Source organism: Mixophyes fleayi, chromosome 3, assembly GCF_038048845.1.
Source record: "Mixophyes fleayi isolate aMixFle1 chromosome 3, aMixFle1.hap1, whole genome shotgun sequence".
NCBI classification, from domain to species: Eukaryota; Metazoa; Chordata; class Amphibia; order Anura; family Limnodynastidae; genus Mixophyes; species Mixophyes fleayi.
The window spans coordinates 153,522,924-153,537,086 of NC_134404.1; the positions used below are offsets into that span (position 1 = coordinate 153,522,924).

At 37.8% G+C, this 14,163-nt stretch overlaps 1 protein-coding gene across 8 annotated transcripts in view; it reads left to right on the top strand.

Moving 5' to 3' along the window:
- Window positions 1-14,163, top strand: part of FAM135A (family with sequence similarity 135 member A) — a 107,302-nt gene that overhangs the window by 55,840 nt on the left and 37,299 nt on the right. For all 8 annotated transcript variants that reach the window (XM_075202583.1, XM_075202589.1, XM_075202588.1 and 5 more), the window contains 3 exons: window positions 10,117-10,256; window positions 10,337-10,407; window positions 13,460-13,633. In XM_075202583.1, the coding sequence (XP_075058684.1) occupies window positions 10,117-10,256; window positions 10,337-10,407; window positions 13,460-13,633 (385 nt within the window). The remainder of the gene's footprint in view (window positions 1-10,116; window positions 10,257-10,336; window positions 10,408-13,459; window positions 13,634-14,163) is intronic.

Genomic DNA, 14,163 nt, shown 5'->3' on the forward strand with positions numbered 1-14,163 from the left:
ACCGTCGCCTCTTCCCCCCCTGATCACCTCCTCCCACGCGCGTATCCAAGACTTCGCCCGCGCTACCCCCCTCCACTGGAACAAGCTCCCTCCCTCCCTCCATCAGAACTTCCCCTAATCTGTCGAGTTTCAAACGGGCTTTAAAAACCAACCTTTTTCTTAAAGCCTTCCAGTCTCCCACTTAATTACCTACCTTTCTTATGCCTCTTCCCCTTCATTCCCCTTCCCTTATCCTTATCCTCCGTTCCTCCTTCTCTCCCCTGTGTCTCTTTGTCTGCCTACCCCACCCCTTAGATTGTACGCTCCTTTGAGCAGGGTCATCCTCTCCTCCTGTCTTCGCCACTTTTAACTCTGCTCTCCAGCTACCTTTCCCTCCTCCTCTTGGACTCTCTTACCCCCCCCCCCCCCCCGTGCCCTCTCACTTCCTCCTCTCCCCCCTGGGGGTCTCCCTGTCATCCGTGCCTTCCTTCTTGGGCTCCGTTGTATGCAGACCTTCCCCTCTCCCCTCCCCCACCCCTAGCTGTGCTTTGAGCTCTCAGAGTTATTGTGCTTATTGTTTACTGTACTGTGCTGTCTCTCCTCGTATTGTAATTTTGTTTGTCCCTGTACGGCGCTACGGACACTTAGTAGCGCCCTATAAATAAAAATTAATAATAATATACAAGGTCTTGTATAATGGAATTAATATATTTCAATGCACTTTAACAGAATATACATCTTAGCAAGGGGAAAGAGCGAGAGAACTATATAAAACCTTTTTATCTGATATATAGGGTTACTGTTTATTAGTCTATTTTGAGAACGGGTTCATTCCACATCAGTTCACCCCAAAAAAAGAAATGTCCACCACCCACCTCAGATTTTTACGGGTTTTTTGGTTTTTTTTTTTTTTTTATAAGAGAAGATGTCCAAAATACTATTTCTGCCAAATATCTTGACTGTCTGACCATTAGTTTACGAAATATTGACAGTCGAGATATTTGTCAGAAATAGTATTTTGGACATCCTCTCAACCAAAAAAAAAATTTTAAAATCTGAGATGGATGGTGGACACACCTAGTTGAACTGATGTGGAATGACACAACTGGTTTCTTCAGGTATTGGACATATCTAAAATAAATTAAATTACTTTTAAATCCCGTCTTTCACAGCACTGCCCCTGGCATGGCTTTTTTTTATTTAGCAGTGTGCCCCACAGTGACTGTAGAAGAAAACACTTGGAAATCATCTGCATGCTTGACATTTTCACCAAGCAAGATTTAATGCTTTTTTTTTTTTCCCTTTCTTTCTGCTTTTTCTGAAATGTCTCAATAACAGGTTGCCAGTTAAGGATGTCCCATATCTTTATATAAAAAGGCACATTATGTTTTCTAGAAAACACATCAGTTTAAAGTTAAGCCCTTTAGTCACTTTCTCAGATTCTGCAAATAAATTCTTCTAAATGTGTGTGAGCAAAGCTAGACAAAACATGGATCAAATCTTTAGGCATCACTGGTGCAATTTCTATATAGGCTCAATATAACATCTTTGGGGGAAGCAGTAGCTGCAATCTAGGAACACGGACTGGATGTTATCCAGTCCCTGTTGGATATTGATTATCTTTTATTGCTAAACCTCATTAAATGGGACTTGATTTATTTATTCATTAGCAAATGTTTCCCAATCATATTTCCAGGAATTGTTAAAAAGCGGTTTATACCAAACATTTTTTAGGTCACATTCTCAACGTTCTTATGCATGATTCTTATCGGAAGAAAACAGGTGATGCCATCTATCATCTATACTTGAATATACCATTTCCTGCAAGAATTAGCCAAACCAACTTTACTTCTAGAATTAATAAAAGCAGCATGTCATTGCGTTAAGATCCCCAACACAAATGTTTGCTGCGTGGTTTCTTGCACATTTATATATGGTGGTTTTTTTTTTAATACCTACATTAAATATTGGCAACAAGAAGGCACTTGCTTCAATCTCAAGACCATTTATTAACAGTTCACTGTATACATCGTTTTAGTTTATTGAAGCCGTTTAGTGGTGTATTTGCAATGATAAACTGAAACATGTATAAATTAAAAAAACATTTTTTTACTGTTTGTTAAGAATTAGTCTGCAGAAAACAGACATGATATCCCTTTTCTCTATATTGACATACATTTTTGACTTATTGCCTTGTCAATATAAAGACTTGTGAAACAAACATGATTTCTGCAGTAGAGGCCCTGCAGCTACTCCCATTTACGTGAGCTGTAGTATATTGTACTTTTTGTTTTGGTTTTTAGAGACTTTCCTAGAAACTATAAGATTACCTGGCAATTCCTACTCTAACTAGTCCTTGCTGCCATAGCCATATGCTCTCTCTCCCATGCATACATTTCTTTTTACTAGTTTATGATGCAAGTTGATTTTTATTTGATTTAAAAACATCACTTTGTAGTTAAATGCAAGCTATCGGTTTTCAGTGTTCCTCAGTAATGTTACAGATCTGTTTGGTGTACCAAATAAAATACATCATTCCCATGATCTTAAGCTTTTTATGAGTCTTTGGGGGAGATTTACTAAGGAGCACTTTTTGTTAAAACAACATTTTCTAGGTTTTCTTTTGGAGGTTTTAAAACTGCAAGATTCACTAAAGGCAAAACCGCTGAAAAACTGCCAAAAATAGCTGTTTTGCCACATTACACATCGCGGCCACAATTTTTTGCAGGGTAAAATACAAAATGCTCAATTTATGTAGGTGTGCTTTGCCAAACTGACAGAAGAAAGACCAGAAATATGAATGCATCTTGACCAATCTTGCCTCTCAATGGTGGAAAAAAAAAAAATATACACACAATCCCTACCCCTCCATCTGTAACTCGCCATGTGACCCTCATCGTTCTCCTATCTGTGAATGAGAGATCTGCTCCAAATTGGCAGCCCACCTATTAATTAGGCAGGCTTAGTGGGCATTCATTCATTTAACATAAGTAGCTCCTCAGTAGCAGGCCCCATATTCGTTTGTTTCCTTCCTTTGGATTGCAACATCAAGAAAAGAAGACGATGCAGGTGAGTATTTACTTATTACTCAGCACTACATAAATAAAGGTGGCATTATTTAAATAGAAACAAAAGACAAAATCTTGTTACACATAACGAGACACTATTATTTATTTTATTACAAAATATAAGGGGGGGCACTATTTATGATATGTAAGGAGGGACTGTTATTGATTTGATAATACAAAGGGCACTTTTTATCATATCTTCTAATAAGACATTATCAAGTATAAAAAACTTAGGTTAGATAGAAGGATCATATTGAGAGCTGGAAGCATTATGTGTTGCTGTTGTTGCCAGGTAATGTGAATTGTCATGTCAGTGTGGATGCAACTTACTAAAATGATTCTGTCTTGCTTTCATTATTTTATAATATTTATATCAAAAGCTTAATAAAAACTACCATTTTGCTCATTATTCATTGATATGACTATTAACATTGCTGATGTTAATTCAATAATGCTATTTGTTTTCAGAGGATAGTCTATGTACTATTACTCGCCCCCAGTGAGGGGAGTTTTACACTCTAGTCTTTGAATTAACTTGAAATGGCGTGTAAGACAAAATGCTTCACTGTCCGGATCAGGGGAGCTGGTAGACTATCTTAACTATTTTGAATGATAAATTTTTTCCTGCATTGTACAGTGCTATGGTTTGCTGAGAGGTTTGTGATAACACTAATTAGGCAAAGTACAGTATTTTATATGTAACCCAATACCATGCCTTTAGTTTGGTAGAATTGTATTATGGGTAAATAATCATACAGACATCACAATCGATTTCATTTAACTTCTCATTAAGTTTTTACTTATTGTGTCAACTTTAATATGAGTAAAAGGATAACTAGTCTCATTAATTAACCACTCCCAAAGATCATTTTCAGTTAATTCAAGAAATACTATTCCCTTTATGTTCTAAATTAACTGCTAGACCTTTATATATCAGTATATATCATTCAGAAACATACCTTGGCTGACATCCTAGACACAGGGCTTAGAATTTTATACATATTAATTTCCTCCCAGCAGTTTACACACAGATTCTGCTATATATTGAAACAATATGAATAAATAACCATATATGCTTAGATACATCCAGTGCCGCCAAGAGGAATTTGGGGTCCTGCTACAGCAACTTTCTGGGCCCTCTTCCACACATACAACAAAATGATAGGAAGCACCTGCGCATGTAACCAAATGCTGCCTCTTATCCCTTCTAGCATAAACCCCCCCCCCCCCCCCCCTTTGTGCAACATATAGGACCAAAATCAATACCTCTTCCACACATGGCAGGAGAAGTGATGTGTGGTGCCATTGAACGGTGCATGGCCACATAGTCATGGGGGCGTGGCCAACATGCGATGTGGCTGCGCCTCTTTACACATGAAATTATGGGATGGATTAAATTAGCCGCAAAATGTCTGCGGAACGTCTGTGAGACTGCGGCAATATTTTAACAGAAACTTCTACCATAATTGCCGGCAATGTGTGTGGCACGATATCCGCACACTACTTTACTGGCAAATGAACCTCCCCTCCCATTATGTATGAAAATGGTGTTGCTTTCACCTACCTGTTGTTGCAGATTTTACAACCTGGTACTGGATTCTTGTATGGATCCTGGAATGATGGGACCTGTTTGGAAAATGTATAGGTATACGAAATATGGAAAATATTTAGTGAACACAGCACGCAGTATATAGTTCTATAGCAAGCAAAATGTGTGATAAAAAAATCACATATCTATGTTTGGAAATGGGTAGATAATGAAACACAAGTGTAACTGTATGAGAGAAATGGCTGTCTCTAGGGGCTGTGCAGCCTCATACAAAGACAAATACACAATAAAAATTAAGAGGTGCTCAAAAACCTTAAACATAAATTCAATAATGAGGAGAGGAAATTACATAACTCCAATCTAATTTATTCATAAAGTAACAATATGGGGGATATTAAATTTCCGGTGATGTGGCACGCACACATTGCCGGCAATTACAGTAAAAATCTCTGCCGAGAGGTGTCTTGTGGATGTGAACATATATGTATTTAAAAGATGTGCACACCTTCAATAATATGTTTTTAAGCACCTCTTAATTTTTAGCATGCAGTATATAATACATATATTATAATAAAACACTAACATTTTACATGCCACCCCCACAGTCACATTGTATCCGCTCCCCCTAGACACATTGTAAACCCCCCAGCCCAGCATAACCCCCGCCAGACACATCATAAGCCCCCCTGTCCAGCATACTTACCTAAGCTGAGCTGGAACTCCTCCTCCATCATCATCATCATCAGTTATTTATGTAGCGCCACTAATTCCGCAGGGCTGTACAGAGAACTCACTCACATCAGTCCCTGCCCCTTTGGAGTTTACAGTCTAAATTCCCTGACATACACAAATACACACTAGGATCAATTTTGATAGCAGCCAAATAACCTACCCGTGTGTTTTTTTGGAGTGTGGGAGGAAACCGGAGCACCCGGAGGAAACCCACGCAAGCACAGGGAGAACATACAAACTCCACACAGATAAGGCCATGGTTGGGAATTGAACTCATGACCACAGCGCTATGAGGCAGAAGTACTAACCACTAGACCACTGTGCTGTCCTCCTTGCTCTCCAGGCTGCTGGGACAGTGTGTGAAGTTGCCTGACTGTGCGGGGGTAATTTGTACCCGCCCCCCCTCTCAGCGCCTGTGGATATACATAACGCATAATGGGGACAATGATATTTATCAGGAAAGATTGCACCCCAATGTATCTTCATATGAGATGTTGTTTTTTGTTTACACATTAAGTGCGAGATTATGTTAAATCTTGTTAACATTTAAATACAACAGATGGTACAATACATAATCAGATTGGCTTTACTCTGAATATTTTACCTTCTTTATATATGTATAAATGTACCTTAATATAGTGTGTATCCCAGTTTCGATTACTATTCCCAATATAACTCATTACTCAGAAGTACGATTCTCAACATTACGAAGTATAACTTACAACATAAACAATATCCTCTCACATTATCTGACAAATGACATTGACTATATGCTCCAAGTACAAATGCACAGATTTACAATCGTTAACGCACATATGGAACTATACACCGTTATATCACTCCACGTAGACAACTGTATACTCATGTTACTCCGTATAGGCAATCTTATAAACCTATGTCACTTGAACCACATGCTACATATACAGTGTGTGTGTATATGTATGTATGTATGTATGTATGTATATATATATATATATATATATATATATATATATATATATATATATATATATATATATGTGTGTGTGTGTGTGTGTGTGTGTGTGTGTGTGTGTGTGTATATCGGGGGGTCCCAAGACATACCGTATTTATCGGCGTATAACACGCACAGGCGTATAACACGCATCTTCATTTTAAGAGGGAAATTTCAGGAAGATTTATTTTGCCATTCTGGTCTCCTTTAAATCTGTGCACACTGCTGCACAACATCTATGTAATACACTAGCACTTTGTTAAATATATATATATTATAGAAATAATTTTAGAATATTTTCAGCACATACAGTAATATTTATTACTTGCACATATTGGATCCAGCATGCTGGCACTATTGTATCACCAGTTTTTCACATATGGGAATTAGCATGTTAGCACTTTATATAATTATTTTAAAATGACTATATACCGTATTTTATCTGTTTAATTGTTAGTTCGTTGTTGCGCCGTACACAAAACCCCACTTTACTTCACTACTTTACTTGTACCTGACGGGTACAAGTTCTCCTACCTCAGACAGCGAACTCTCGCAGTGCAGAGCGTTGCTGTGGTTACGCTCCGATGGCCGCGAGAATTAGACGTGAGGAAGGCGCGGCTTGCCGTTGCCTACTGATTGCCTCACACTCCACACGCTGCTACTGATCCACGCTGCTGTGCGGTATGTACGGAATATTACCGGTATATCGGCGGTGTATATGGTAAAAACATGGCTTCTTAACATTATATCGGCGTATAACACGCATACATCATTTGCCCCCTATTTTCAGGGGGAAAAAAGTGCGTGTTATACGCCGATAAATACGGTAATCTCAGGGTGGAGGGCGGAATGTGTAGGACACACCCATCCTCTGTCACAATATGTACTCCTTTTTCCCAAAAGCTTTTATCTACAATATAAAAATGACAATATATCCTTCTCCTTTCAACAATTGTTATCACAAATATTTCATTGTCTGTTTTCACCTAAAAGGCATTGATTATTAAAAAAAAAAAGACATTTCAGTAACTTTTTACATACAAGTTAGTACTGGCTACAATTTTCCTCCTGGCAAATTACAAGATTAAAAATGACACACAGCAGGTTGCAGTGTATTCAGAAACAAGACTTGATTTTTGAAAAGTATAAAAAAAAATAATAAGAGGAACATGTGTAATATAGTCAGTGCTAAGTGGTATAAATCATACTTACAAATTGTGTGTAATAAGGTTTATCTGGGTTATGATTCCATGCACTCTGCAGATGAGATCCAATTATTTAATAAGCATTGGATTGACAAATACCGTAATCATGGAGTGTTAGAAAACCAGACTTGTTTAATATATAATAAATGATGAAATGTACAATTGAAAACTCTATAAAATCACTTATCTGATGGTTCAATATACTGGAGAGAGAAGTTTAGCTTGGGGAAATATGTAGAAGACCTATTCATGCTGCTCTCATTTAGGCAGTGTGTTATGAAAATGATATGAGAACAGTTTTGCATGACTATAGGAATTTATTTTGCACTTTGTGTTTCCCACCATTTGTGCCTAAAATATTTTTTCCCACTTCCCTGTTGTCCTGTCTGTACACTTCTGACTGTCACCTCTGCTGATGGCATCTTCTTTTTGGAGTTGAATTTTAACGTTGATATGAATACCCCTTTTCAGACATCCGCAGTAGGTTTAGATATTGGGTCCCTCTACCACCTGACCCGTGTAGCTCTCTTCTTGCAGTTATACTAATCAATATATACAAACAACACTGTTAGCAAATACATGACCGACATTATATCCAATGTCTTCATGACTGTACAAGTTTGGAAGCCAATGCTTTTAATATATACTTATAAATGAGGCACAGCATATCCTTGTGCATGTGTAATAAGCAGGTTTCCTGCACACCTTGGACTGTTGTTGTTACCACTGTATGTGGAAAAGTGTGATGGGAGTGTGTCTGTGCACATTTCTCTGGCAATATATTGGTTCTAAAATGAATCTACAATGATTTCCTTATTCCCATACAATTCTATTTGCTCATCTTAAAGTGCTACAAATAAATGAAAACTTCTTCTTCTTCTTCCTAAAATAGGGTATTTGGTAATATTAACAATTGCTCAAATTTTTGTTTTAGCTGCAGTGTAACTGCTTATGGCATTCTGGAGGTTTTTTAAAAAAAGAAAAAAGAATAAACATTAAACATTTGCAGTCATATTGTAATGATCACATTCTTCCTGTAATAGTTTGTCCAAATACGTTGTCTGGTCTCATGTGTTTTAAAATAATTTCCTTCTTTTTTCAGTATTTTCCACACGCTGCATGTCTCATAGTACAGTCATGGCCAAAACTTTTGAGAATGACACAAGTATTGGTTTTCACAGTTTGCTGCTTCAGTATTTTTAGACCTTTTTGTCAAATGTTGCTATAGTATACTGAAGTAAAATTACAAGCATTTCATAAGTGTCAAAGGCTTTTATTGACAATTACATTACGTTTATGCAAAGAGTGAATACTTGCAGTGTTTATCCTTCTTTTTGAAGACTTCTGCAATTCGACCTGGCATTCTGTCAATCAACTTCTGGGCCACATACTGACTGATTGACGGCCGCCTAATTACTGTTGACATGACACAGGACTGACAGTAGCGCTCACCTTTTCTTCTCCAGACAAGCGTTTGTCCAGATGCCCCAAACAAACAAAGTGGATTCATCTGAGAAAATGACTTTACCCCAGTCCTCAGAAGTCCAATACCTGTATCTTTTGCAGAATATCAGTCTGTTCCTGATGTTTTTCCTGGAGAGAAGTGGCTTCTTTGCTGGCCTTTTTGACACCAGGCCATCCTCCAAAAGTCTTCGCCTCACTGTGCGTGCAGATGCACTCACACCTGCCTGCTGCCATTACTGAGCAAGCTCTGCACTAGTGGTGCACCGATCCCGCAGCTGAATCAACTTTAGGAAACGGTCCTGGACATTCTTGGGCGCCCTAAAACCTTCATCACAGCTATTGAACCTCTCTCCTTGAAGTTCTTGATGATCTGAGAAATGGTTGGTTTATGTGCAATCTTACTAGCCGCAATATCCTTGCCTGTGAAGCCCTCTTTGTGCAAAGCAATGATGACAACCATGGTTACCTGCAGGGAAACCGGTGCAAACAGAGGAAGAACAATGATTTCAAACACCACCCTCCTTTTAAAGCTTCCACTCTGTTCTAACTCAATCAGCATGACAGAGTGATCTCCAGTCTTGTCCTTGTCAACACTCTCACCTGTGTTAATGAGAGAATCACTGACCTGATGTCAGCTGGCCCTTTTTGTGGCAGTGCAAAAATGCAGTGGACATGTTGTTTTTGGGATAAAGTTCATTGTCGGAGCAAAGAGGGAGTTTGAAATTGCACCTTATCGGATGATTCTTCATGACATTCTGGAGTATATTAGGGAATTTAGACTGTAAGCTCCAATGGGGCAGGGACTAATGTGAATGAGTTCTCTGTACAGCGCTGCAGAATTAGTGGCGCTAAATAAATAAATGATGATGATGATGAGTATATGCAAATTGTAATCGTAAAAACTGAGGCAGCAGACTTTTTGAAAAATATGTGTCATTCTCAAAACTTTTGGCAGTTTTACACACCTTTTAAAGACCATTTCTTACACTGCAAGTGTATGCATAGTTCAATAGAGGGAACAGCCAGGGGAGTGACAATCACTATAATTAAGCATAATGTTGCATCAATGTCTTGGAACAATATTAAACTATTAGTTATCTACCTTTCTTGCAAACGATTTAGGAGAATATTCTGTTTTTATTTTAGGTGACAACTTGGCCTTTCCAGCTTTAGTGCAAGATACTGTTATCTGCAGTAAAATTTTTCAAATATTGTACAAGAATGAAGAGGTTGTCGTGAATGATGTAATGAACTTCAAAATTAAGATGCTCCTGGATGAAAGAAAGGTAGCAATCCTATTTTATACAAGTTACATATTTATGGAAACAACTGCCAATATACTTATTATAAATTGTTGTATTTACAGATTGAGGAGACTTTGAATGAGCTGGTATTTCAACTTTCCATTGACCTGCATTTTACAGACACAGACTATTCGTAAGTACACAATTTAATTTTGTCATATACAGCAATATAATTTCTCTATAGATAGTTGGCATACTCTACAAATTTAACCAATGTGTAGCATGTCATTTTATTAACAAGAGTCCCTTTAAGCGCTTCTACAGTACTTGAAATGGTAGTGATTTCAATTGGTATTTCTGGAATAGAAGGGGAATGTCAGAAACTTGCAATTCCCACCTTCATTTGCCTAGGAGATCTCTATCTGAGATCTGCTGGATCCTGTACTTGACAATACTTGGGATGCAGCACCTACATTTCTATCAACAAATATGTACTTTGTACATCATGGGAGGTGTACTATAGCTTGACTGCACCGCAATCTTGTAGATGCTTTTTCTCATGATATGTTACAAAGCAGAGAACTGCATACAATGAAGGTGTTTATTTGTAGAGGGTATTTCTGTATGTAGCATCCATAGAAATGAAAAGTGTATAACCTTCCTTTATTTCCACCTCAAGGGATCAGAAAATGTCTCTGGTTTCTCTGCCAAACTTTGCACTCTCAGCGACTTGCAGGAAAGCCATATAAATCTCTTCTGCAATTAGTACAGACTGTTTTAATGTTCCTGCGTACTTGGCACCAGAAAACCTTCTAAAAAGGCATGTGCTGGCTAATTTTCAGTAAAAGTAAATATTTTTACAAGTCTTTTGTCACTATGGAAGGTTAAATTACCCATTAGCCTGTAAAACATTCACTCTGGTGAATTAGAAGCATGCCAAATATCATACTATATCTGCAGATATTTTTCTGTACAAACAAACCCCTTAAGGGCCGTATCAGCATGTGTTCATTATGTTTGTTAAAGGAACATAATTTTTTTTTTATTTTTTATTTCTCCCTCCCCCCCCCCCCCCCCCCCGTTCTGTAAACCCTAAAAAACATTGCTCATGAAATATTGAGTGTGTGTTTCCTCTTAAAATTCCAAGTAGAAATGTTTTGGTTTGTCATTTTACTAGTCGTCATCTTTTGTCTTTTTGGGGAGCATTGCTCATCTATACTTTTCCATCCTCCTATGTTTCAGTGGTCAGCTTAGAACTTCATTTTCTGTTTATAGGCTTTACTTCATATAGCTTTGAGTCCCAATCAGTTTCATCAGGACCCTGCTAAATTCACTAGTCAAAGCAAAGCGCAGGAGCGCACATATGTTCTCTCTCATTTGGACTAGAATGTCGTCCCCCCCCCCCCCCCCCCTTTTTTTTTTTTTCTTTCTTCCAATGCAAATTATTTCTAAATGGAGAAACCAGTAGCTTTAAAAAAATAACACTACCCTGCCCAAACAAATCTTATAGTAGGTTTAGTTGGCTGATCCATAATATACGATGTAGTTGGTTCACACCATAAAGGTACAGTCTTCTCGCCCAACTAGGGCTATGAAATCTCATAGATTTAACTCTGAGATCATATTACATGAAAACAACACACAAGTTTTATTTATTGTGAGAATTAAAAAATTAAAACACTAACTGCATGGTGTGTCTATGTAGCTAGCTATGTTAGCATAGCGTAAAATGTTTGTTGTAAGACGACTAACACATAAGCTCCCCATGTGTAAAAGGCACACCAATGCGCACAATGAAAGGTTTGCTTTGGAAGGAGAACAGGATACACTACCAGTCAGTCCTGCAGGATATTCAAGAGGCACATGTAAAGCAGAATTTATCTGCTATCGAGGGTAAAGCTGGGTACACACCTATGCTATGATCATGCAGATCACACGATTTACGACCGCTTGTTCAGATATTGCAGTAGAGTGTACGCTTCCATGATCATGTTCTATTGTAACAAAGCACATTGTATCTGTTGATTTGGTTTTCTAAACTTCCTAAAAATCCAGATTAATGATGGAATGATGTCTGAAAAATGTGGAGGTGTGTACCAGCAGTGTAGGCTTTATTCCCATTTCTGGACTGTCAAGTCCTAGTTGAATCACTGTTATAGGGTTTCATCCTGGCTTTTAGGCTTTTTAAAATGTAATTATTATTTTTTTTAGAAACATACAGAATTTATGTTTAAGTGTATTAATGGTGGCCACAAATGCAACAAAGTTATCAACCACCTATGGCTCTAGTCATCACAAAAGATAGTTAATAGCAGTCAAAATCCTTCAGCAGTCAGCCAGTGGCTGTGGGCTAAATGTGTGTGATAGTCAGCCAAACATAGTAATTGGCCTCCATTGCCAGACCTTCTGTGGGACCATCCTAATAAGTGTTTTACATTTTAAAGTTGGCCATTTTCTATTGTAGAAGAAATCACGATTGAGAGGCTTCTGTTAAGTGAGAATGACTAGGCTCGCTTTCGCTGTGCGCGCCTCTGGCTCGCTTTCGCTGTGTGCGCCTCTGGCTCGCTTTCGCTGTGTGCGCCTCTGGCTCGCTTTCGCTGTGTGCGCCTCTGGCTCGCTTTCGCTGTGTGCGCCTCTGGCTCGCTTTCGCTGTGTGTGTGTGTGTGTCTGGCTGGCTGACTGGCTCGGCTTTCCCTTTGCCACAATACACCTATAGCGGCAAGGACATAATAGTTTGGTTTGTTTAGAGTGTGATGTGTGATCTTTTACATAAGACTTTACATATTAAAACATACCTTTAGTTAACACATTAGAGACATAAACAAGCCAGCCCATTTTATGTGTGCATTTTCTTTTCCTATTCTTACATTTTGAGCTGAAATGCACTCAATTATGTGAGTGTCCGCACTGAAATAGCACATCTTTGCTAGCATGGCATTTATTTTTATATCAAGACAGTGTTGGCTAACTAAATATCCAATAGAATGCAACTTACTGTATTGTGTTAGTACAAATGTGCACATATTATGTAGCTTGAATAGGGAATTTATTTGCTTATTATTATCGTGTTGTGACCTGCCAATGATGTGAGACTTTATTGCGTCCTTAAACATGTCTCTATATTATAATGTATATGGACAGTTTTTTAGTAGCTAGTTATTGTGTCTCAGTGATTAGAATTATTGATCCATTTAATATGTATTTTTCATGTTGCTATAAAAAAAAAAATTATTTTTCTCTTTCAGACCAAATGACCCAAACGCCTTGCAACTTATTAGTAGTAGAAGTTTAAAGTTGCACTTTAACCTACATAGAGGCCTTCATCACCATATCAATTTAATGTTTGATTACTTTCACCTCTCCGTCATATCTGTTGTAGTTCATGGCTCTCTGGTTGCTCTGCATCAGCCACTCATCAGGTAAATGTGGGTCACTTTTAAGTGTGAAAAAACATATAGCGATCTTTATTAGTTTGTAATTAGCTCAGGACTTGACACAGGCTGTCCAAAGCAGGTCTTTCCTACTTTCATTCTATTTGTGGGTTGCCTGTCACATATCTAAGGGTTGGCTTTCCTTTAGTTTGAAGAAAAAAAAATATTGGCCTAGTTTGCCCTCTAAAGTGGCTTGTATATATTATACTGAGATGCATCTTATTCCTATTTTAGGATTATACCGAATACTGAACCTTTTTGCAAACTAATTGAATACTGAGCCAGATTTTCATTAAGCAGCGGAAAGATTATATTGGTAACTTTTAGTTCTTGGGTGAAATCAAATCACAGGGAAATCAGGATTTGAATTAATCAACATCAACATTTATTTATATAGCAGTTGAATTTTCTAAAATCCATTAGGATTTGGCTGAATTCCAAACTGATTAAATGATTTAGTGAATACCTAATGGTATTGGTGAAACATATATACACAGTGTGGGCCTCTTGTTAGTATT